Source organism: Chenopodium quinoa, unplaced genomic scaffold (genome assembly GCF_001683475.1).
Source record: "Chenopodium quinoa cultivar QQ74 unplaced genomic scaffold, ASM168347v1, whole genome shotgun sequence".
Classification (NCBI taxonomy): Eukaryota; Viridiplantae; Streptophyta; class Magnoliopsida; order Caryophyllales; family Amaranthaceae; genus Chenopodium; species Chenopodium quinoa.
In genome coordinates, this window is record NW_018744143.1 from 1,510,015 (window position 1) to 1,532,383 (window position 22,369).

A 22,369-nucleotide genomic window follows, 5' to 3' on the forward strand; every position below is an offset into this window, starting at 1 on the left:
AAATAGGTACTTGCATATATTAAGCCTATATATTCTTTAGTACACACCTGAATTGAATAAAACCATGGTTTTATTTACATTAATTTTATACAAAGAAAGTACTCCAATCGTTCTAGTTTATTTTTTTTTGTTGATTTACTATTAAAAAATCGGTCATTTTCTAACCACTTTCAAAGAGTTTGACCCGTTAATATTTTATTTAAATATAAATTAAAACGATGCTAGATACTGAGAAGTGGAAGGCAAAGAAGATCAACCAAGTAGCCCAACATGAAATAATTGTGATTGGTGATAGTGACGACGATGATGTTAATGATTATGTTAACAACAATGGCAATGATGATGATGAAGTTGAGATTATTTCGTCTAATGAAATCTTTTTCGAACCTGAGGAATTGAAGGGAATGACTTTGATAGAAAGAAATAACGAAGTCATAAAACTTCTATGTGGTATTACCCATCCTAAATATGGTGATTCTATTGGCAAAATTTCAATTTATCGTGACGGTAGAATTGAAATAGATTGTGATTGCTATCCTGGCTGCAATGCAGGTACATACAATTTTTTTTTTCTAAAGCCGTTTATTGTTTTCATCATTATTAAGTTACATGCGACCTTTTATGAATTTGTGCAACTTGTAATTGTCACATTTTTCTAACCCTTTAGACTTATGGATATGATACAGATGTACCAAAAGATTTTTTTTAAGAGTTTGATCATTCTTGCACTTTCTCAATCAATTAATTTTAGTATATGTATATTGAAATTTTAATCTAAATCATTATTCATACTACTATTAAAAAACAAAAACAAAAAAAAAACAAAAAAAAAATAATAATTACTAATACTATAAAAAGCTAACAATTATTTCTGAAATTAATTGTAGACACCAATAATTCTGTTTAATTGATAACAGGATCCCTTGTAATTAATCTATATGCATGTATTTATAAGCTCATTGTATAGTTTATTTACAACAAGTTCATTGTATATAGTTATTTGAAACTATTTGAACTTAATTAGTAAATGTATTATCCACGTGAATAATATACTTTTACATCACCTTCCCCTCTACTCTCAAGTGTTGACCTATAAGACGGGCTGTTTAACCCTACATTACTTGGTGCACAGAAAAAATAAGTCCAAGTGAATTCGAAAAGCATGCAGGGTTTAATGGAGTGAGCAATTGGAGGGGCCATATATGGGTTTTTGTTGATGTAACAAAAGAGCGCCTAAGGGAAACAAAACTGCTCAAGTATTACAGAGGATCAACTAAAGATCGCAGTGATCCAGTTAAGCCTGCTCGAAGTCGAACTGTCCACCGTGATGAGTTCATGAAATGCACCGCTTGCGGCAAGCGCCGACCCTTTCTGCGCCGAACCAAAGACCAGTGTAAGGTCTACCACCAAGCAACCAAAAACAGTGATACTTGGACTTGCTCTGACTTTCCTTACTCATTGTAAGTCTATTATCATATGTCTCGTCACTTATATACTTCGTACGTTCTTAAATCTTAATCATATTTATTACGTGTTAAGGACCAATTCAACCAAAACATTAAGTTGGTGGTTGAGGTCCAAGAATAAGTTTTATATTCTATCACGCTCCTTCATACTAAAGCCCCTTGGGGTTGAAATGTGGATGCAGCATGGGCCCTCCTTATATACACCACTTAAGAGTCATGCTGGCTCCGATATCATGTTAAAGACCAGATCAACCAAAAGCTCAAACTGACAATTAAGGCCGCCTAGGAATATGTTTTATCACTACATACAACGTGTCATGATTCATGCATATTTGCACAATTGCACATACTAGTATTACATTTCTACTCGTATATGTTTTTGGATTATAGCATTACCTCTTAATCATATTTATGTACAACATGTCACGGTAGATGCATATTTGTACATACTAGTATTACATTTCTATATGTTTTTCGATAGTATACAACATTACGGCATTACCTGAAATACGTTACTTCTTTTAAGATTGTGTCTTCGTTCCTAATAATATATGTTCGATTGTTTGGAGTGTACACCATGTAACATGTATACGAACTAATATGAGAACGATTTTTTGTAATGTATAGCTTAAGGTGTGAGGATGATGAAAGAAGGGGAGCGAAAAATCTAGTAAGGGGATGTCCTGCAAAACCAACATGCGAGGGTTGCACATCATGTGTATGCTTTGGTTGCGATATGTGCCGATTTGACGATTGCGACTGTCGTTCTTGCCTGGATTATATTCTGAATATTGAATCTTGAATTGGAGATTATTATTGAGGAATGCAGATCAAACTTTATCCATGTAATAATGGTAGAATTTATCAACATGATTGGATTTTATTTTTAAATTTTTATTCTAAAACTATTTTAGTCAATTTTCTGTAATAAATTACAAGCTGAAATTCTGCAGATTTTTCTTATTAGGCTATCTTCACTTCACCTTATTTTTGCCGAACTAGTTTATTTTTACTGAAATGATTTTTTTTTTTTTTTTGAAGCAAAAATGAATTGAAGCAAAAATGAATTTATTTTTGCTAAACTTAAAATTATTTTTACTGAACTAAAATTAATTTTGCTGAATTGAAATTATTTTTATTGATTTTCTATTATATTTCCAATTTAAAGTTACTGAATTTTACTGAACTGAAATTATTTATACTGAATATTTTTTTTTTTTTTAAGGTGGAGTGAACTGGGCCTAGTGTTACTATTTCTTTATAATATTTCATGCATCCGACTTTACTTGTGCCATTATCACAAAACCTTATATATAAGGAATATGACATGCTTTACATTTTTTGTATGTAATAGTAATTGTATTACTCCATGTCTCCCTCATCCCTCAATTTTAAAATTTTAGTTATTATTTTACCCACTATTGTTTTGGCTTAGACAAAACGCTACTCACTTGTCCACTACCCTAAACGCTATTGCCAAATGAAACCTGTAACTTCTACTCTGTACCATTATTAGTATTGTCCTTCCTTTCGATCATAATATATGGGCCTATTAATGCCGAATAATTAAGGAAGTAATATAGGAAATGGGCTTCTTTTCATCTATATTTATATTAGATCATACTTTCTCTGTTTTATTTACTTGCAACTGTGGAACACGTCATTTTAACATGCATTTCAAGAAAGATATATATTATAGACTAGCTAGGTAAACGGACAAATTAATTGAATTAATTTTACCATCAATAAGAAACAAATGCTAAGTTGTTACTTTCTAAAATGGTGTGCCAAGATTGTGTGTTGATAGTATATGAAAAACAAAGGAAGTATATCAGAAAAACAAAATTGATGCCACAATGCCACATAAATTTGCCAATTACTCCTACTTTCACTAGCAAAGAACATAATCAAAATGTTTTTTCTAGCTACTGGTATCACAAGGTCATAAGTGTTGCATTTTCAGAGCATCAAAAATTTTAGTGTACACAAAATTTACATTTAGTGAGCAAGGGCGCAAGAATACCAGCATAACTGTAATTGTGAAGTCAGAACTCAGAAGATGTTATAGCAGCAGCAACTAGTCATCTACCACTCAATTTCCTCACTCCCATTTGTTAGTTGCTACCACCGCTCTACCACTCAATTCCCTCACTCCCATTTGCTAGTTGCTACCACTGCAGACTACACTTAACCTATTCCCTGACAAATACATCCTCGCTTTAGTTGCTCTTACCAGTCGGAAACAGCACCAAACAAAAAAATTACATTGACTGCTTCACGACTTCATCATTGCAACATCTACCACTAGCTGGAAACAAGAGTAAACAGCAACCTTCTTAGCTTGAGTTTGTAATCTTTTTTTTTTTTTTGACGGGAGCTTGAGTTTGTAATCTACAAACACTACCACAACCGGATAATGCTGACCAGCAGCATTTATATGACTCCTTGTGGAGGTCCACTTCCAAAACGATACCTGCCTCTACCTCTTCGTGCATTTTGAATGGCAGTGATCACAGTGTTCCCTAGAGCACCCAAAGCACTCGGTCCCATGAGCTTTAGCCCAAGATTGTTGAAAAAATACAACAACCTATCTTGGTCTCCTCCATTTACTTGTTGCAGCTGTTCTACTTGTTCACGAGATACTACTGCGTAAAGCTGCAAAGGAAGGCTACTGTGTTTTGCACATTTTGTCCCCTGGTCAACCAAACAACTACAATCATCACAGAGTTCACTGCTGAAGTCCTCAAAAGCAACTCTCAAAAGCCCAAGGGAGCTCCCAATTTCTGTCAACGGATCGAGAATAAACAAGAACCTTCCAACCTCTAAGTCAGGCCTCCTAAAAAGATCAAGAAGGGTATCAAAGCTGGGTCCAAGACTTTTTTGCCCATATTTCCTTCCATGCAACTGCAAACTCTTAGTGCCTCGATAAATGCGGCCAGCTTCTCTTAGGCCACTCAAAAATGCACCATGCATTGTGGCCGGGTACTTCCTACTTGTTGCCTCACCAGCAAAGAACAATCGGTTTTCAACACTTTCAGATAAGATATCATAGTCGATACCAGTTGAACCTACTCGAACGTGAGAATATGAGCCATAGGAAAGAGGATCAGTGCCCCACCTTGTGCAAACTGTCTGAATAGGATCAGGCACTTGAACTCCTTTTGGATTGTATATACCTATTAAGCCACCCACAAAAGTTAAGCAAACAATGAGGATCAATATGAATCAGAAGCCTGTTAATGAGAATGGAAACAATTAAGGAAATTGTGATGTAACAGGGATATACAATAGGAAAATAGGTCCGAATCCCCTCTTATTTGTGTCAATTTGCACCAAGTCACCCCTATTTCTAAAATCTCAGTTGTAGAACCCATGTTTTATTGGCTAAGAATTTACAGCCATCTAGAGTCTTTCAGTTAATCAGCCATTCAAATTCTCGCAAAAAGATTACATCGACATCAATTATGAACTCTTCCACAATGCCTCTAAATCGATCTGGCTAATTTGGGGAACCAAGGGAGGGGGGCCAAATGCAAGCAGCCTTAACAATGCAATAATAATAAATTCTGTTTCTAAATACCCTTTGATACATTTGCAACCGCTATACACTTTCATAGTAAATATTTCCTAGTATAAATGAACAGTTTGAAATTTTGGAAACAAGGGATTACGGATTCTGCATCGGACAATTCATGATTAGATAAATAGTTATGGTCAGGATTTTTGAGAGAATTGCAATCCAAAAGGGTGAATTCTCATTGATACCAGCAGCTAATACACAAATCTGTAAACTGTCATACGTGATGCACCCATAGTACAATCATATATGATCTTCAATGAACCATTAATAATTTTATAAGGAACACAATCCTACTACAGTGCTACGGAGAAAATGATCTCGAGCAGATTATATATGTTTAGAACTAGAAGGAATTTGGATCGTACAATTGATTCTTTCACAAAGAAATGGGAGCTGGTGGCAATAATCCAGTGAAAGGAGGTTATGTATTCATACGACTAGCATTACAATCTTGAAGTCTACAATTATAGATATAAAAATATCTTTTAGATTCTTCATCATCAATACATCATTAACAGTAGGCCAGTGAACGTAACACCCTTTAACTTCCAGACAAGTTGGATCATATTATATTCAGATAGAAATATTGCATCAAGATAGAAATATAGAATCATATTAATAACCTAACATTTCATAGTTATAATTCAAACAAACGGAAGATGGTTTTAAAAAAATAAAAAAATAAAAAATAAAAAAAAATTATGATTTCAATAAAAATCAAGGACAGCCTCCAGCAAAATCTTACGATCTGGAAATAGAAAAACCATGGACAGTCATTGTCAAATGCGCGCACACACACCCAAACACGAAAAGGATGTTTTGTCATTATGCGGGAAGTACTAAAAACTAGGGTACCTTTAGGTTAGCTTTTTATACTGCATAGTAGTTGAAACTGCAAACATACCTCTGAGCAGATTCAAAACTCGATGCAACAGAGTGGATGGATCAGTGTGTTCAAAGTCCTTGGCAGCTTCTCCTGCAACTAAGGCTACGAGTACCGCACCACCAGAAACAGTATGGTAACCATAGAATAGAAAATACTCTCCTCGTTCATGGGTATGATTTCTAAGAGAACCAAATGTGTCAAGTTCTTCTCCCCAAAATACATGAGGAAAAACCATTGCAACTTTATTCAGCAACCCAAAACCCAATCGATTAATAGCCGCTAGCTTGTTTTGGGGCAACTCAGGCTCAAATGTAATTGCCTTTCGCTTCAGCACCCCAAGAGGCACAGTACACAAGACAACATCTGCTTGAAAGACTTGGTCCCCAGCTATCACCTCAGCACCGTCATTTCCATATCTAATAGTGTTAACAGTCTTCCCGTACAATATAGGAACTCCTTCACACAAGGACTTGATCAGCCTCCAGTTACCACCGGCAAGGAAACAATGATCACCCCCCATCTCATAGGGATCATCCTGATCCCAATATGAGGCTGAGAGCTCTGATAAACATCCGGCATTAGCATATTCCAAATTCGCATAGTGCCAATCAAGGAGTTGAATTTCATCTTTACTTTTGACCACCGAATAAAGATCTTGAAGAGTATCCAACACAGAACCCAGAGAAATATCATTAGCAAATCCACCCATGATTTTTCTCAGCTCAGTTACTTTATCCAACAAACGATTAAAAATAAATTCAACACTGGAATCTATCTTATGATCAACTGGCATTCCATCTGGCTTGTACAAAGGACATTTATCTCTCACCTTATGCAACGGTATTGATAGTTGCCTAGCCAAAACCCCCAAAGGATTAGCATGAATGCCGGTTATAACGCTTCCACCTAACTCAACTGCAGCAGACTCACCCTTTTTACCCATCTTCTGAGTATAGACTCTACCCCCAGGACGGTTTCTTCCTTCAAGGACAATGACCTTAAAGCCAAACGACAGCAACTGCCTTGCTGCAGCAAGACCGGCAAGTCCTGCCCCAATTATAATAACTGATCCCTCAGATGCCTCCTCTGGAATCTGAGAAGTAAAAGCCGGTGACACACCAAAATTAATGTACCCATTGTACAAAAGAAAATCATAAGCAGAGGAGATCAAATGCTCAAACTCACTACTAACAGTTTCCCTAACCTGCCCCTTAGACAGCCAAACTCGAACATTGCCTCTCCACCTTGCAAGAATATGGTTCCTTACAACAATGTAGTCATTCTGTTCTTTCCCACCTAGGTCCCCCACCACACCCGCCCTAATCTCCTCATCGAGCAACGCATCGATGGGGAAACCGAGCGATATAGCTATCATAGCCTCAGTTTCAGTTTCTTTCTCCAAGTCATCCCTAGTTCTATTCCTTTTCTTTAAAGGGCCACCTAAATGCTCCTCTATAAGATCATCCATCAACTTCTCATCATAATTTTTCGTACTAACTTTCCTCCTCAACGACCTTTTTGGAACAACCCCATCCGAAACCGGGGTCTCCATGTTCAACCCCACAAACAATACCCAGAAAACTAACCACAATAACAAGCTAAATACAACTACTATACAAAACTAAATGTTTCATCAATCATACCAAGATGCATATCAAACTAAACCAATGTCATAAACGTAACAAATCACATAATACCCACATTAATCTTATTCATTTCTACACTATAAACAGCAAAAGTAAATTTACACTAGCCAATATTTTAAAACGCAATTCTTTCCTACAACAATGGCCAAAACGCCCCATGCAAAATGGCTCAAATAAAGGGTAAATTCAACCTTTAATTGAAAAGGAAAAACATGGGCATACCTTAAAAACTCCGAATTTCCAAATTAAGAGAAAATCAAAATAGGGGTAAAGAGAGAGAAAAAAGGGATTAGTACAAGGGTAAAATAAATTCGGAAGAACTGAAATGATTTAAAACAAAAAATTTAGAAATTAAATCGAACTGTAGTGAAGAGAAGTTGAAAAGGGGTGGTGGGTAATTTGAATTTTTAGTGATGGAGCGGTTGAAAGAATTTAATTTTGAAATTAGGGTTCTTGCGGTATTTAGGAATTGTGATGATGATGTAAGTGGGAGCCTCGAAGTGTGTGGGAAGTGAGAGTAAAAACTTAGAATATTTGATTGGAGGGAAGTGTGAATAATTGAAGTGGGTCCAATTTAATTAATTGGATCATATCTTTGGATTTGGTATGAAGGTTCCCATATTTATGGGGCTAATCCAAATTAGTTGAGGCGGTCTTGGAAATTTTGGCTCTCTAAAATTTGCCCCTTATGTTTGCAAGTTTTTGTGGCAAGTATGCATAAGTTCTTAACTTGTGTGGGAATTGCAAGATTTAACTTTGTAGTTAAACAAAGAGAGGAACTAATATACATTCTAACATGATATCATCACCGGTTGAGAAAAAAACATAAAGGAATGATGCATGTTGCTCAATTGGCTGATTGTAAAGTTAAAATTTAAAAGCACCAATCAAACATTAATAACGCTGATCGACTTGTGGATATATTGATGAATTTTTAAACTATTACTATTCTAGATTTTCTGGAAATATATATCATAATTGCTAAGAATATAAAAATGGCTTATAAATTTAAGGATTGAGATTTGTGAAAGTTGTTGATCACGGTAACAATTTTGTGGCTAGTTGGTCACGGTAATAATTTTGACTTAATTTTTTCTTTAGTTTTACTTCAATGCTCAATTCCTCTCCCCCTTAGGGCCGTCTATTAGGGGGAGCACCTTGAGTGACGGCTCAGGGCCCCTCTATTCGTGGGTCCCGTCATTTTATAAATACTTTTTTTATAAAATAAAATGAATTTTTAAATGCTTGATAAATATGATAAGTATTTGGTTTTCCCTATATATTATCATTAGTTACGGGTCTCTATTAATAATTAATTTAATATTTAAAATTCAATCGTAATAACAAAAATACTCATACATAATTCTACTATTTTTTTAATCTTATACAATTAAGGTTCACACATATATAAACACGGTTGTAATTTTTTTTACACAACAAAATAAAACAATTCTTGAAGAAAAATAAAAAGAAAATAAAATGTAAAGCTACGCTATATGTATTTGTTTAACTATTTGTGTGAGACATTAAATGGTTTATATAGGATTGAAAAAATACTGAATTTAAAGTGGGGATAATATATATGATAAATTATGTTAATGTAATTAATCTTTTAGCCGAATAAATGATAAATGATGAACAATTTATTTTTGCTGGAAAATGAGAAAGGATATATATTTAGTTTCAAAGATTTTTTCTTATTTTTTTGTATTTAATCCAAAACTGATATTTTTTTTTTAAGAACTGATATTTTTTTTTTAATTTAACGTGATATCAAATTTTTTATTATAATTTTTTTAAAAAAAAATATTTTATTGTAATCACTTCTTATATTTCATTACTTTTTTTTTATCTAATCCTTTTTTTTAATATTAATTAAATGTGAATTAAATTTTTAAGTTTAATTGTTTTTTTAATTAATACGAAATGAATTAAATTATTTATTTTCTCATATTTAGATAAAATTTCCAATGTAAACAAATAATATTTTATTTTTATAATTAATTTAAGCTTTTAATTCTAATCCTACGTGGCTCTTTAAAATAATAATCCTACGTGGTGCTTTAAATTAATAATCCTACGTGGCATAATCCTACACGTAACGCTCTAATAATAATAATCCTATATGGCGCTCTAAGAATTTTTTAAAAATAAAAATCATACGTGAATCTCTAAAATCTTGGGAAAAAACTCTCCATATATATATATATATATATTAGATTAGTTTTACCCATACCATGCTAATAATCTTTTACTACGTCCATTTAGTGATAATTGTAATATGTAGCTTGACTTTTACACTATTCATATGCTTACTTTGACAATACTTTTTACCCATGTATAAAAAACATATGTTATCATGTAAAAAATTATGGATTAACTTTATATATTTTCATTATATTAGCCTTTTATATTTTTTAATAATATATAATTACAAATATTAATATGTTAGTGTTGCGAATATTATGAAATTGAAGGAGTGTAATATTGCCTTCTTCTCTCTCTCGTTTCAAATTTTGGACGCCTGTCAAAATTTAAATACGGTGGTAAAAAAAAAAAAAAAAAAAAAAAAAAAAAAAAAAAAAAAAAACTAAATAATTCAATTATAATCCAAATAATATAAGGGGTAAAATATTTTGTTGCTGAATTAAGTATAAAATACACTTCGTAGTTTAGGGGCAGGGCCTCTATCTAAGTTAGTATATTACTCTTCACTTTAAAGCTTTGATACACATTTTTTAGATTTTACCTTTTTATTTTTGAAGAATTTTACTCCTTTTCCCTTTTAGTCTCTTACTACATTTTCCAAATTGCCTTTCTGCAAAATCAGAAATGTTAAAAAGGTGAAAATGTCCTTTTATAGTTGTAGTAGTAAATTTGTAACCTTTATGTTTTTGTAATTTTTACAAAAAAAAAATGATTTTTGTAATACTTCTTTTGCCATTTTAAATGCCTCCATTTTATTACTCCCTATACTTCTAAAAGAGGGTTACGTTTTTCCTTTTTGGCGTTCTCTGATCTTTTAATGGTTATGTTTCAATTATTATTTTTACACATTTTCCTCATACATGCATATTTTCCATACAATTATCCCCATTTATCAAAATATTTACATACTTCTAATGCAATTATTACTATTTACAAAAATATTTATCTACTCTCAAGTCTCAATGCAAATATTCATAATTTCAAAGTTAATTTAATTCCTTAATTCTTGATACATGTGGCATTTAATAATTATTTTTCACTATCCTATTTTCCTTTTTAACCGTATAAAATCACCAAATGTAACCTTATTTCGAGAATCGAGGTAGTACCAATTTAGTCACGAATATAAGAAGTAGATGTCAACAAATTTGTTTATATAAGATTTTATAATACAAAATGTACCAAATATTTGGTAATAACTCATCAGTATCATTAGCTTTGTGCATTATCGATCGAAATGCATAGAATAAAATAATCAAATTAGTCAAAGGTGTTGTATAAATATTTGACTTAAAATTGACTTAACTAGACAATTATTTGGACATCATTTACGCGCCATTCCAACCAATACATTCCACAACAATGTGCAAGCCAGGAAGACTTATGACTTTTAAAGTCTATAAAATAAAAGTTAGATCCTCATGCATTCATTCATATCTTTCCATCTCAAAAGTTAATAGATACATGTTCACTTAGACTTCTTTTATTTAGGAAGTCAACCATATTACATGAATGTCAAAAAAAGAAAAACCAAAAGGCCTAACATTAGTGTAACATATTAAGTAACTAGAATCTGATAATATTGTTTGTGAATGGTGGCTATCCTTACTTGTAGAGTTTTAGGTGGAAATCAGGTCATTCAAATCGGATTTGTATTAATCGGTTTTGTTTGAGATATATTTGGAAGTCTTATCATAACTCCGTAACTATTGTCATTATGTTACTTAATCATGAGAAGAAAAAAAAATTGTTAATCTTAATTAACTTTCAAGTCGGGGTAATTTTGATTTGAATCATGCAATTACGAGTACACTTTTGATTTGGGTCAGGTAACTGGGCATCGGGCATGCTACCCCAAAGTCAGGTAATATAAACATTCATTAGGCACAACTGTCCACATAGTTTACTCTGCAGGTCTCCGTTCCAGCAGTGCAAAAAGGCCAACTGGGTTGGATCACAGCATAGCCATAAAGACTTCTGAGAGTCAAATACTTCATAGAATACCTGTAATTTGTGGACCTTATATAGCATTTATTCTGCTAAAATGCCAAAGTTGAATGTTCTATACAGTTAGAACTCCACTTCGAGTTGAATTATACCAGAAACTCACAGAAATTGGGTGCAGAATCAACAGAGATAAACACTATATATTAACCAAGACTCGATTGCTTATTACCCTAAGACAACAAAACACGGAATTAAGGGGTCATTTTATGATCTTTCCAATAGGGAGTAAGCCATGAAGGTGTCTATAATTAACTGCTTACAGTTCCTTTTTCTGGTTTTTATCTCCAGTTCTACACAAGCACATTCAAAATCATCGACAAAAGTGAATCCAGTACACACAGAGACCAGGACTTGCTTCAGTCGCAGGAGCCCTTGCTTCCTCAAGCGAATTACCTGCCCAAGGCAGTGCCCAACATCACACCCGAAAGATCCTAAAGCTAAAGTTTGCTATATAGACTGCTACTCACCAATATGCAAGGCTGAATGCAGAAGTGAGTGAATTTCATCCTTCATGTATAGCACAGTTACAAATCCACAGTTATTTTCTCTCAAATTTTTATGTCTTTAATCATAACTTAGGTTGTCTTACACTAGGCAATGTTTTGTTAAAGATGGGCTTAATAACTTTATGTGAAGCTAAATTGACTCTTTTACAATAGGGGTGACTTCACACTTCTTTTGGGAAAGACTTTTAATGTCTCACATTTAGTGTAAGATGGTTAAACATGCTCCTTTGAAGGTTTTCTAAACTATAAAAGATGAACCAGCAGAGATCTGTTAACACTATGTTATAGTTTACTATAAAGAACAACAAATTGTCTTATGCTATTTAACATGCAAAGTATTGATTATCATATTATGCACATACTCACAAAATATGTTTGGTGACAATCATAGATCGCAAGCCAAATTGCAGTGGCCGGGGAGCAGCATGCTTGGATCCTCGCTTCATTGGTGGAGATGGAATAGTTTTTTACTTCCATGGTAAGAGCAATGAGCACTTTAGTTTAGTATCAGATCCCAAGCTCCAAATCAATGCCCGCTTCATTGGACTCAGACCTTCTGGAAGAAAGCGAGATTACACGTGGATACAAGCCCTAGGGATCTTGTTCGACTCCCACACTCTCTCTCTTGAGGCCACACCAGCTGCAGCATGGGATGAAGAAGTTGAGCACTTGAAGTTTTCTTATGATGGACAGGAACTAAATGTACCCACAGGATACTCATCAAGCTGGACATCAGCTAATGAAGACCTGAAAATAGAAAGAACAGAAAGCAAAAACAGTGTTATTGTGACTCTACAAGAAATCGCAGAGATATCAGTCAATGTGGTTCCAGTTACTAAGAAAGACGACAGGATACATAATTATCAAATACCTCCAGATGACTGTTTTGCTCACTTGGAAGTGCAATTCCGATTTTTCGGACTTTCACCAAAAGTTGAAGGTGTGCTCGGAAGGACATACCAACCAGACTTTAAGAACCCGGTAAAGCCAGGTGTTGCCATGCCCGTTGTAGGCGGAGAAGACAGATATAGAACCTCAACCCTTTTATCAACAGACTGCAAATCCTGCCTGTTCTCTCCAATTGGAGTACTACATCAGAATTTTGCTTTTATGAAGGACTTGGGCATTGTAGACTGCATGGGCAGCACAAAGATTGGACAAGGCATAGTTTGCAGAAAATGAAAATAAGAATTTTTATCCATTAACAGATTTCATGCATGATATCTCTCTCTTCTTTGGTACTCTTTCATTGCTTTCACAATATTTTTTTATCCATTAGTAGAATAAGAAGTTTATGCCGGCTGTATTTTCATATTAGTAGCAACCAATTTTAGCATAGAGATGCTTTTCGCTTGTATTTGGTTTCATAAGTCAACAGAAGAAATAGGATAGGAAGCAAATAAATCAATGTGATCTTGAAAGGACATCAATATGCAAGATAATAATAGCTGATAATTGCAGAACCTGTGCATTATTTTCTGCATTGCTGAACAATTGTTTTGTGAATCCATTACCTATATCACTATCCTAAAGAAGTGTTATACAAAATGGGAAGCAAAATCCAATTATATAAGAACAAAAAGGAAACAATGGGCTTCCTATAACGATCTTGGGGACAGTATTGGACGAACTTCATTATATTCATTTCTCTATATTACAAATCAAAATAAGCAAACAATGAAGCCAACAAGCAATCAAATTTAACTTAACCTTCTTATACATGTCTGGATGGAGCACCCAACAATTTTCACCAGTATTAAATAGAAACCATCACCCTCATCTTCCACGGGGATTTACTAATTGAGAAAACACGGCGCTTGTTGTAGCATCTTCCGCGTCATCATCAGTACCAGAGTTAGCTCCATTCATCATGTTAACACTATTGTCAAATTGCTCAAGAGAGGTTAATGGTAAACCCTGAATATGATTTGTGCTGTTATCTTCAGGTTCCGCAAGAGCAGATGACATCTCCTCCAGCTGAAGAGCATATTCAAGATTCCATAATACATCTCCCATTGATGGCCTATCGACCCCATACTCTGCCAAGCACTTCTCTGCAGTCTCCCCAAATTTCTTTAGTGAAGCAGAATTTACCTTCCCCACAAGGTTTGAGTCCATAATTTGATCAAGCATGCCTTTCTTTTGCCAAGTCATTGCCCATTCTGCAATATTGACTTGCTCTCTCGGGAGCACAGGGTTCAAAGCTGGTCTAGTGCAGAGAACCTCCATCAAAACTACTCCAAATGAGTATACATCTGACTTTTCAGTCAATTGTTGCCTTCTAAAGTACTCAGGATCAAGATACCCAAAACTTCCCTTAACAGCAGTGCTAACATGGGTCTGATCAAGAGAAGGTCCGGTTTTAGAGAGGCCAAAGTCAGCTACCTTAGCCACAAAATTCTCATCCAAGAGAATATTTGTTGTCTTGACATCTCGGTGAATGATGCTCTGAGTTGCACCAGTGTGGAGATAATGCAATCCCCTCGCAGCCCCAATACATATTTCAAGCCGTTGTTTCCAAGACAGAGACGGAAGATCTGCACCATAAAGATGGCTCCTAAGTGGTCCATTGGCCATGTATTCATAGACCAATATCATCTCAGATCTCTCATCACAGTAGCCAATGAGAGAGACAAGATGACGATGTCTTAGCTTAGACAACATCTCAATTTCAGTTCTAAACTCAGCTATACCTTGTTCAGACCTTGGATTTCCTCTTTTGACAGCAACATTAGTCCCATCTTCAAGCGTTCCTTTGTAAACTCTTCCAAAACCACCAACTCCAAGGAGCATGGTCTCATCAAACTTATTAGTTGCTTCCATGATATCTTGGAAAGAGAAGAACCGACCAAGATTGGTGGAAGTCAATGAAATGCAGCTAGCAGTACCACTCTTTTGAGAAACAGTCGACATTTTTGTCAATGTCAAGGAGTTACCATACAATGGCAAAGGCAACCATGAATGTCCTTGTTGAGGAGTCTTCGACTTGTGAGAAACAAAGCAGCAAAAGAAGAGAGCAATCATCATTACTGCAGCCACTGCACCTACAGATGAACCAATGATAATTGCGGTATGTTTCTTTTTTGATGCTGAAGGAGGAAGAAGATGTTCAACAGGAGAAACTCCATCCAAGCTTCTTGCTTCATTGCTCATCTTAATGATCTCCAGACCATTCATAATACCACTACTATCATCAGCTACAGGATCTGGACCAACACTTATGGTCAAGACACCTGAGTCTGAAGAATTTGCAGCAAAATCCTTGTAGTAAGGCACGTCAAGACCGCCAGTTAAGGATGAAAGGTCTACACTAGCCCAAACATCGGAATTTATGTACAGGTTGAAAACAAGAGAATTAAGCGACTGGCTGACAACATCACAAAAATGAACCCTTATAAAGTAGGTGAAATCTGGATCAACATTGAAAACCCAGGTCATGTTGAAGTTACTATTGGCCACATTCGGATCTCCCATAGTTTCAGCAGTGGCATACACCCAATTTGGTGCTATTTCAGGAGTAACTGTAGCTGGATACTTGATAGTTGAAGGGCTAACAGAAACATTCGTAGCAGAGCTATTCACATGAAGATATTGCACATCATTCTGCCACATTCTGCCTAGAGTATCATTTTGAGCAGTAAGCAATGGACCGCCCATATTTACTCGGTACACAGTCTCAAGTGCTAGCTCTGATATCCCACTAATAGAGGTTGATGGCAAGAACAAAGCCTGGTCAGGGATCAAGTCATCAGGGATGGACACAACTTCAATCGCGTTCACAAACGCAATTGAATTGTTCGAAGGAATAAAAGTGAGGCTCAAGGAATTCGAATCTACATTGATGGCAAACTCCTTCCACATATAAGAACCCTTAAAGTTCTCAAATGTGAAGTTGTTTAGGAGCACAAAGTTTTCAGTAACAACAGTAAGGGAAGCCGATTTCAAGTCATGCCCTGCACTCGAAATCGGATAGAAGTAAAGCCGAACCCAATGATGGCCTTTCTGTTTGATATCAAATTCGTAAGACACACTACGGGTGAATACTCGGGCAGATTGATAAATAGGGAAGGGAGCACTAGAATTGGTGGTAGCAACAAGAGAATTGGCTTGACTACTGAGTTTAACAGAGGAATGCTCTAAATCAGGAATATAAGTTTGGCCTTGAAAAGTGACATTATGTGAAGAACCACAAGCTAATAAGTAAGAATCAACAGGTTTAAAGGCTGCATTTGAGCTACAAACAAACATCCCATATAAAATCAAAGTCATAAACAAAGGCACCCATTTCATAATCTTCATCTTTTTAACCCCAAAAAATGGACTAATCAATCAATTGCCTAAAACAATTCAAAACCCAGAAACAAAATAAACCCAATAACACCCAAATAGTGCAAAACCAAGCTGGCAGCACTTTTACACTCACTGAGGCATTTCGTCGAACACCCTTCAGATCTATCAAACAATGTTCCAACTCATTGAGCTCACAGCAAAGAATGTACAAATTGATAGCAACCCAAATTGGTAAAACGAGGTATAAATTGAATAAGAAAGATGGGTATTTAAATTAAGCTAAAGTTGATGCAATTGAAGTACAAAACTTTTACCTCTTTTGTGTTTCAATTGAGCAGAAGAGAGAGAGAGTGTGTGAGAGAGAGAGCATCAATGGCAGCAAGTAAGAAAGAAAGAAAGAAAGGATACTAATAGTCTAATACCAAGTAGTAGAAGTACCAACTACCATGAAAACTCAGGTAAAGTGAGCTGAAATTGAGCTAACCAGAATTACCAGCCCTTTCCAGGCTGTTGATTAGGCTGTCATTATTCAGGAAGAGAAGAAGAGAGAGAAAGGAGCAAAGGACCCACATTATTTTTAGGAAAAAGATGTGAAACTACAAAACCCAAATCACATTGACATTATTTGAACCAAAACCAGCTGTTTATGTTTTGGGATTTAGGTGTGATTAGAAGATTTGATGCCCCCATTGATTAGATAAGCTGAGGAAGGTTAGTACGAGGGATGCTCGGTTCATAACCATCTTTCATCAATTAACGTGATTTTGCAGTGTTAAGAAGAAAGTTTGTTTATTAAAATGAGACTATGTTTCAATTACAACTATTGACATGAACTTGACTTTATGATTAATTTGATAAAACTTTATCATTAGATATACTCAATAATATGAATCGATCACTAAAACATATATAACATGAACTTGGTCATTAAAAACACTTATGTCATGATCGTAGTCATTTAAGTGCATGCATGCTAGTTTTAGTTGATGTTCACTTCATTATGTAATTTAGTGACAAAGTTTATGTTAAATTGTTTACTTATGTATAAAAAAATTGAAGTCAATAGTTACATTTGGACCATCTTTCAATGCCAATGAATGCAATTGTGTCTAATTAATTATAATTATTTTTGTTCATAAGTAACCATAAGATTCATAACTAAGGGTTTTTAAGAAGTCAATTCTACATTTTCAATTAATTGCATCATAATTGGTTCAATTTCAAAACTACAATAGCTCAAAAGACTCTCTTGTGAAAGGCTGTATCAAACAGAGATGTGGAATACGACATTCGTCAATGTCAGATTTCATACACAATGATCGTGGTTTTGCTTAATTAAAATCTTATTTGATCCTATTTATTTTCTGTTTACTAGCTTTGATTTTTATTGTAAATGTCGTATGGTTTTTTTAATAATAAAAGATATTTTGAACGGTTTGACATAAGATCTAATTGCAAAATTTCTTAATAATAAATGTATGAACAAAATTTATGAGTTTAAAACATTGAATACAGATCAAGAAACAGGCAAGTTGAAAAAAATTAAAATAAATAAGCTCACAAACTAGAAAATCTTTAAACCTAGGCCTTTCATATTTCTAGCCGTATATTAAAGAAAGTCTGATTAATAAATGTGTAACAGGAATAAGAAAAAAAATATAGTATTGCCAGAAGAAGAAAAAAAAAATTAATTAATTAATTAATTAAAAAAAAAAAAAAAAAAAAAAAGGAGATTCTGTTTGTAAAGGTGGGAAGAAATAAGAATTTGCTTGCTCTGCTGGGTTGGGACCATTGATGGGGCCCAATATAACGCGGCTTTCATTTGCAATTTAGCACAGAATAGAATCACTGTCTTTGTGTCTCACTCACTTAGATAACGGTGTTTTTCCTTTGGTGTTATAGTTGACTTGACGCCATTGACCCAAAAACGTTCCGGTGTAACTTCCACACAATTACTAGAGTTACTGAGTTAGGCATGGACCAAATGGCCCCGACCATCCGGGACACCAGGTCCGGTATGTCCAATATTGGTCCACCATGATACAAGAGGCACGAGTCAGTCCGCCCAGTACATGCTTATGTTTAATTAATTAATCTATTAAATTTTACTAAGTTTAATCAACATATCACTTTGGCACGCATTTTACGGAAGATATTAGATTAAGTAAACAGATAAATTAATTAACTAAATTTTACCACCGATAAGAAGCAAGTGATTGGTTTCTACTATTCAAATTTCATGGCTAAATTTGTTCATTTACTTAATCTTATAACTTTCTCAATAGAGTGCCAAAAAAGTGTGTTGCAAGTGTAAAAAACTGAGAAAGTATTATAGAGGCTCGTTATCATGGTACAACTTGGTTCAAAACAACATATGGGTTGGGTTGGGTTGGATTGGGTTGTGCATGGCCTTCGTTAATAAAATATCAACATGAACTCGACATGACACGACACGAATTTTCCTAAATTAGCTCATTTCAAGCAATGCTTGCTGCTCAACACATCAACACATGAGCTTGTATAACATGTTTCAACTTGTTCCAAACCATAACACGGTTCAACTTGTTTGTCACTTTAGGCGGTGCAGACTGTCAACAACATAGGTCCCAAAATTGTTTGGAAGCCTCACACAAATTACCTCAATTGTAGTGAAGGTTGTGTGATGGATTCTTAGAGCGTGCTGTTATAACTAGGGGTGAGCAAAAAATAGAGTACCTTGAATCGGAATCAAAACCTGTTAAAAACCGTAGATTCCGATTAATTTTGAAGGTTGAAAAAAAATATCAATTATATCAAAGCATTTACTCAATCAAAGGACCAATTCAATAAAAAAAATTTATTTGATATATAGTTTAACCTTCTAATTAGAAAAGTAATACGAGTACTAGAAAGCCAATCTCATCTCAATCCCCATAACTCATCTAGTCAATAGAGACCATTACTTTAATTTGTTATAACTAGCTATCAATGGCTTACCAAACAAACCCTTAAAGATGACGTTCATTAGCTTATTTTATTCTCTAACAATTTTTTGGCATTGTCGTAGAATCCCCACGCCGCATTTCAGCACATGGCTTGGGGCTCACGTCCTCTTACTTCAGCCTTGCATTTCCCATAAATTTCCTACTCCGCATATATTTTCCTTTCCTCTCTTTTTTTTTTTTTTTTTTTTTTTTATTTATTTGTATGAAAATATACAGTGTCGGATCTAGAAAAAAATATTTAGCAGTGGATAGTTATATGATCCTTCGTATGATATAATTTTTAAAAAAAATATTAACTAGCTCAACCCGCGAGTAACCACCTTTTAGTAGATTACTTCGTATATTTTATTACATATTGGTTTTACCAAAGAATAATATGGCTTAACAGTACAAGATACTCTGTATAATTCTACGTAATAATATAACGCAAAATAGTTCAAGTAATGCAAGTAATATGAGATAAAAAAAAAACAATTATTAATTTTTGAAAAAATTGATTTCGAAGGTTGAAAAAATACCAATTTTAGATCCTTATTTTATATAAAATAATTCAGTATACTTTTGCCAAACTAGAAAGTTATTTTTCCAGAAAAATAAAAAATAAAAATAAAAAAAGAAAGTTACTTTTCCAAATTTTATGAAATTTATTTTCTTTGATTTCTTCTGAGTCAATGGAAAATACAATCAAGTCAAGTTGAAATAATTATACACAATCAAGTCAAAAATGATACAAAGTACATACTATGTACTTGTACGTGATTGCATACCCTAATGAGAATTGTTTATCTTTATCAGTTGTTGTGAGGAATAATCCAAAATCAATCATCAAATTGTAATAAAAAACATAAACAAATAGCAAAAACCTTATATTATTAACAATTCAACTAGACATAATTAGAATAAATAGAGATTGATTAATTCAATCTCTTTATTACAAAGAGATATAATACCAAATTGAGACAAATACAAATTATAAATTATACTACTATAATAATTGAAAAACCCTTATGCAGTTTATATACGGAGTAATAAATACTAACATAAAATGAAATAGGTAAAAAAATAAGCCCAATAACAAAAAATCGTAGCTCACATAGTCACATAACATATAACGAGACCCTATAATAGCCATTTAAAAAAGCAAACATATTCAAGGCATATTCTAAAGTTTGGAACAAAAAACACATAAAAATTTGCAAGTTGTGATCTAGGCCAACAAAATCATTTAGTTCTACCTAGCTCTTAAGGATATAACATACTTTTTTTCCCCAAACATAATGAAGCTAATCTTTGTTGAGGTCCAAATTAAGGGGGCGTTTGGTTGGAAAATGGAAATGGAGTGGAAAGGAAACAAATAAGAGGGGAGAAATGAATCATTTAGCTATTACCTTTTCATTTGTTTGGTTTAACCATGGAAAGAGTATTTGTTAAGAGGAGGGTAAGAGTATTTGTTACCCCAAGTTTTTGAGAGGTAACAAATGAGAGGTAACCATTACCCTTAGGTTATGGTAATTATTATCATGCCTTCAAACCAAACACACGGTAATGGTATCGGTTTAATCGAATCCGTTTTCAATCCAAAAGATACACTAACCAAACGTTTCCTAAAGGATATATCGGAGCACCCCTTTTTATTTAAATCATCTCATGCAATAGGGACAATTACATTAATCACTAGGATAAGATTTCTGCATTTCACTAATTGTAAAAAGCCAGACATTAAACGCAAAACGGAACCATGATAGAGTATAAAATATATTATTGGGCCTCAACCATTAGTTTAAGCTTTAGGTTGAGTTGGTCCTTTAACATAGTATCAAGAACCAACGTGATACAAAGGTCACATGGTATGAGGAGGCCCCATACTACATCCACTCTTCAAGCCCAACTGACTCTTGTATGAGGGGGCGTGATAGAGTATAAAACATATTCTTGGACCTCAACCACCAACTTAAGCTTTTGATTGAGTTGGTTGTTTAACACAATGAACTAATGATAGTATGTCTAGTATGATGCCCTTCTCACGAATAAATGTCCAAATTTTACAAATCAACACTTACAATCCTATTCAATTTGTTTAATATCCTTTTCAATTTCTATCTATAATATAAGAAGTACGTAGTATTTTTTTTGAGAAAGAATTATGATATTTATTAGCATTAATGTGAATGAAGACTGTGATGAAGTTGTGAAGTACTGTATGTACTGTATGACAAAAGTGTGAAAAAATAAACATAAGGACAAGACAGCGTGAATGAAGGCGAACGGTGCGATGTGATTTGGCTTAAACATGAATATAATGTTTTATTGTCTAATCTTTTAGTTAATTTCGGATCTCCCTTTCAAATTATGTTGTTAAGTATAATTTTTTTAAGTCAAACATGCATGTGGTACGTTAACTAGTCTATTATGCAGTCATCGTATTTGTTACGAGTAACAACTTTTGTTGGGACCCAATTCCTCTTTGGGAGTGGTTTAGCCTTTATAACACACTAATTTTTTTTTCTTTTGTTTCTAACTCCTTGCTTCCGTCCTTTTTTATGTACCGATCGTCAATAGTTGGATAAAACTATAAAAATGTTTCAAGAGGAAACGTGACACAAAGATCACGAAGTCGATCTCATCCACCTTTTCTTTTAAAGCGTAATATTAAAAGCTGAGTATGGTGGACTCATACTACATCCACACTTCAACTCCAATGGATTCTCATGTGAGGAGGTATAATAGAGTATATAATCCATGTAAAGGAGAATAATGACTAAATCATCATTATCATTATTAATTACTGTTTTTAGT

The 22,369-nt window shown here is 34.1% G+C and overlaps 4 protein-coding genes across 4 annotated transcripts; 2 read left to right on the top strand and 2 right to left on the bottom strand.

Moving 5' to 3' along the window:
- Positions 1-218: 218 nt before the first annotated feature.
- On the top strand, positions 219-1,464 carry LOC110693296 (protein ULTRAPETALA 1-like). The gene is made up of 2 exons (XM_021870453.1): positions 219-552; positions 1,133-1,464. The coding sequence occupies exons 1-2, from the start codon at positions 219-221 to the stop codon at positions 1,462-1,464; spliced, it is 666 nt and encodes a 221-aa protein (XP_021726145.1).
- Positions 1,465-3,238: 1,774 nt separating this feature from the next.
- LOC110693215 (lysine-specific histone demethylase 1 homolog 2-like) lies at positions 3,239-8,229 on the bottom strand. The gene is made up of 2 exons (XM_021870355.1): positions 5,951-8,229; positions 3,239-4,642 (listed from the first exon to the last, which is right to left on the bottom strand). Exons 1-2 carry the CDS (start codon positions 7,482-7,484, stop codon positions 3,900-3,902), a joined length of 2,277 nt encoding a protein of 758 aa, XP_021726047.1. The 5' UTR covers positions 7,485-8,229; the 3' UTR covers positions 3,239-3,899.
- Positions 8,230-11,978: 3,749 nt separating this feature from the next.
- LOC110693217 lies at positions 11,979-13,762 on the top strand. The gene is made up of 2 exons (XM_021870356.1): positions 11,979-12,284; positions 12,691-13,762. Exons 1-2 carry the CDS (start codon positions 12,026-12,028, stop codon positions 13,479-13,481), a joined length of 1,050 nt encoding a protein of 349 aa, XP_021726048.1. The 5' UTR covers positions 11,979-12,025; the 3' UTR covers positions 13,482-13,762.
- A 158-nt stretch (positions 13,763-13,920) lies between these two features.
- LOC110693214 (receptor-like protein kinase THESEUS 1) lies at positions 13,921-17,273 on the bottom strand. Its single transcript, XM_021870354.1, has one exon. It carries the CDS (start codon positions 16,596-16,598, stop codon positions 14,076-14,078), a length of 2,523 nt encoding a protein of 840 aa, XP_021726046.1. The 5' UTR covers positions 16,599-17,273; the 3' UTR covers positions 13,921-14,075.
- Positions 17,274-22,369: the final 5,096 nt, after the last annotated feature.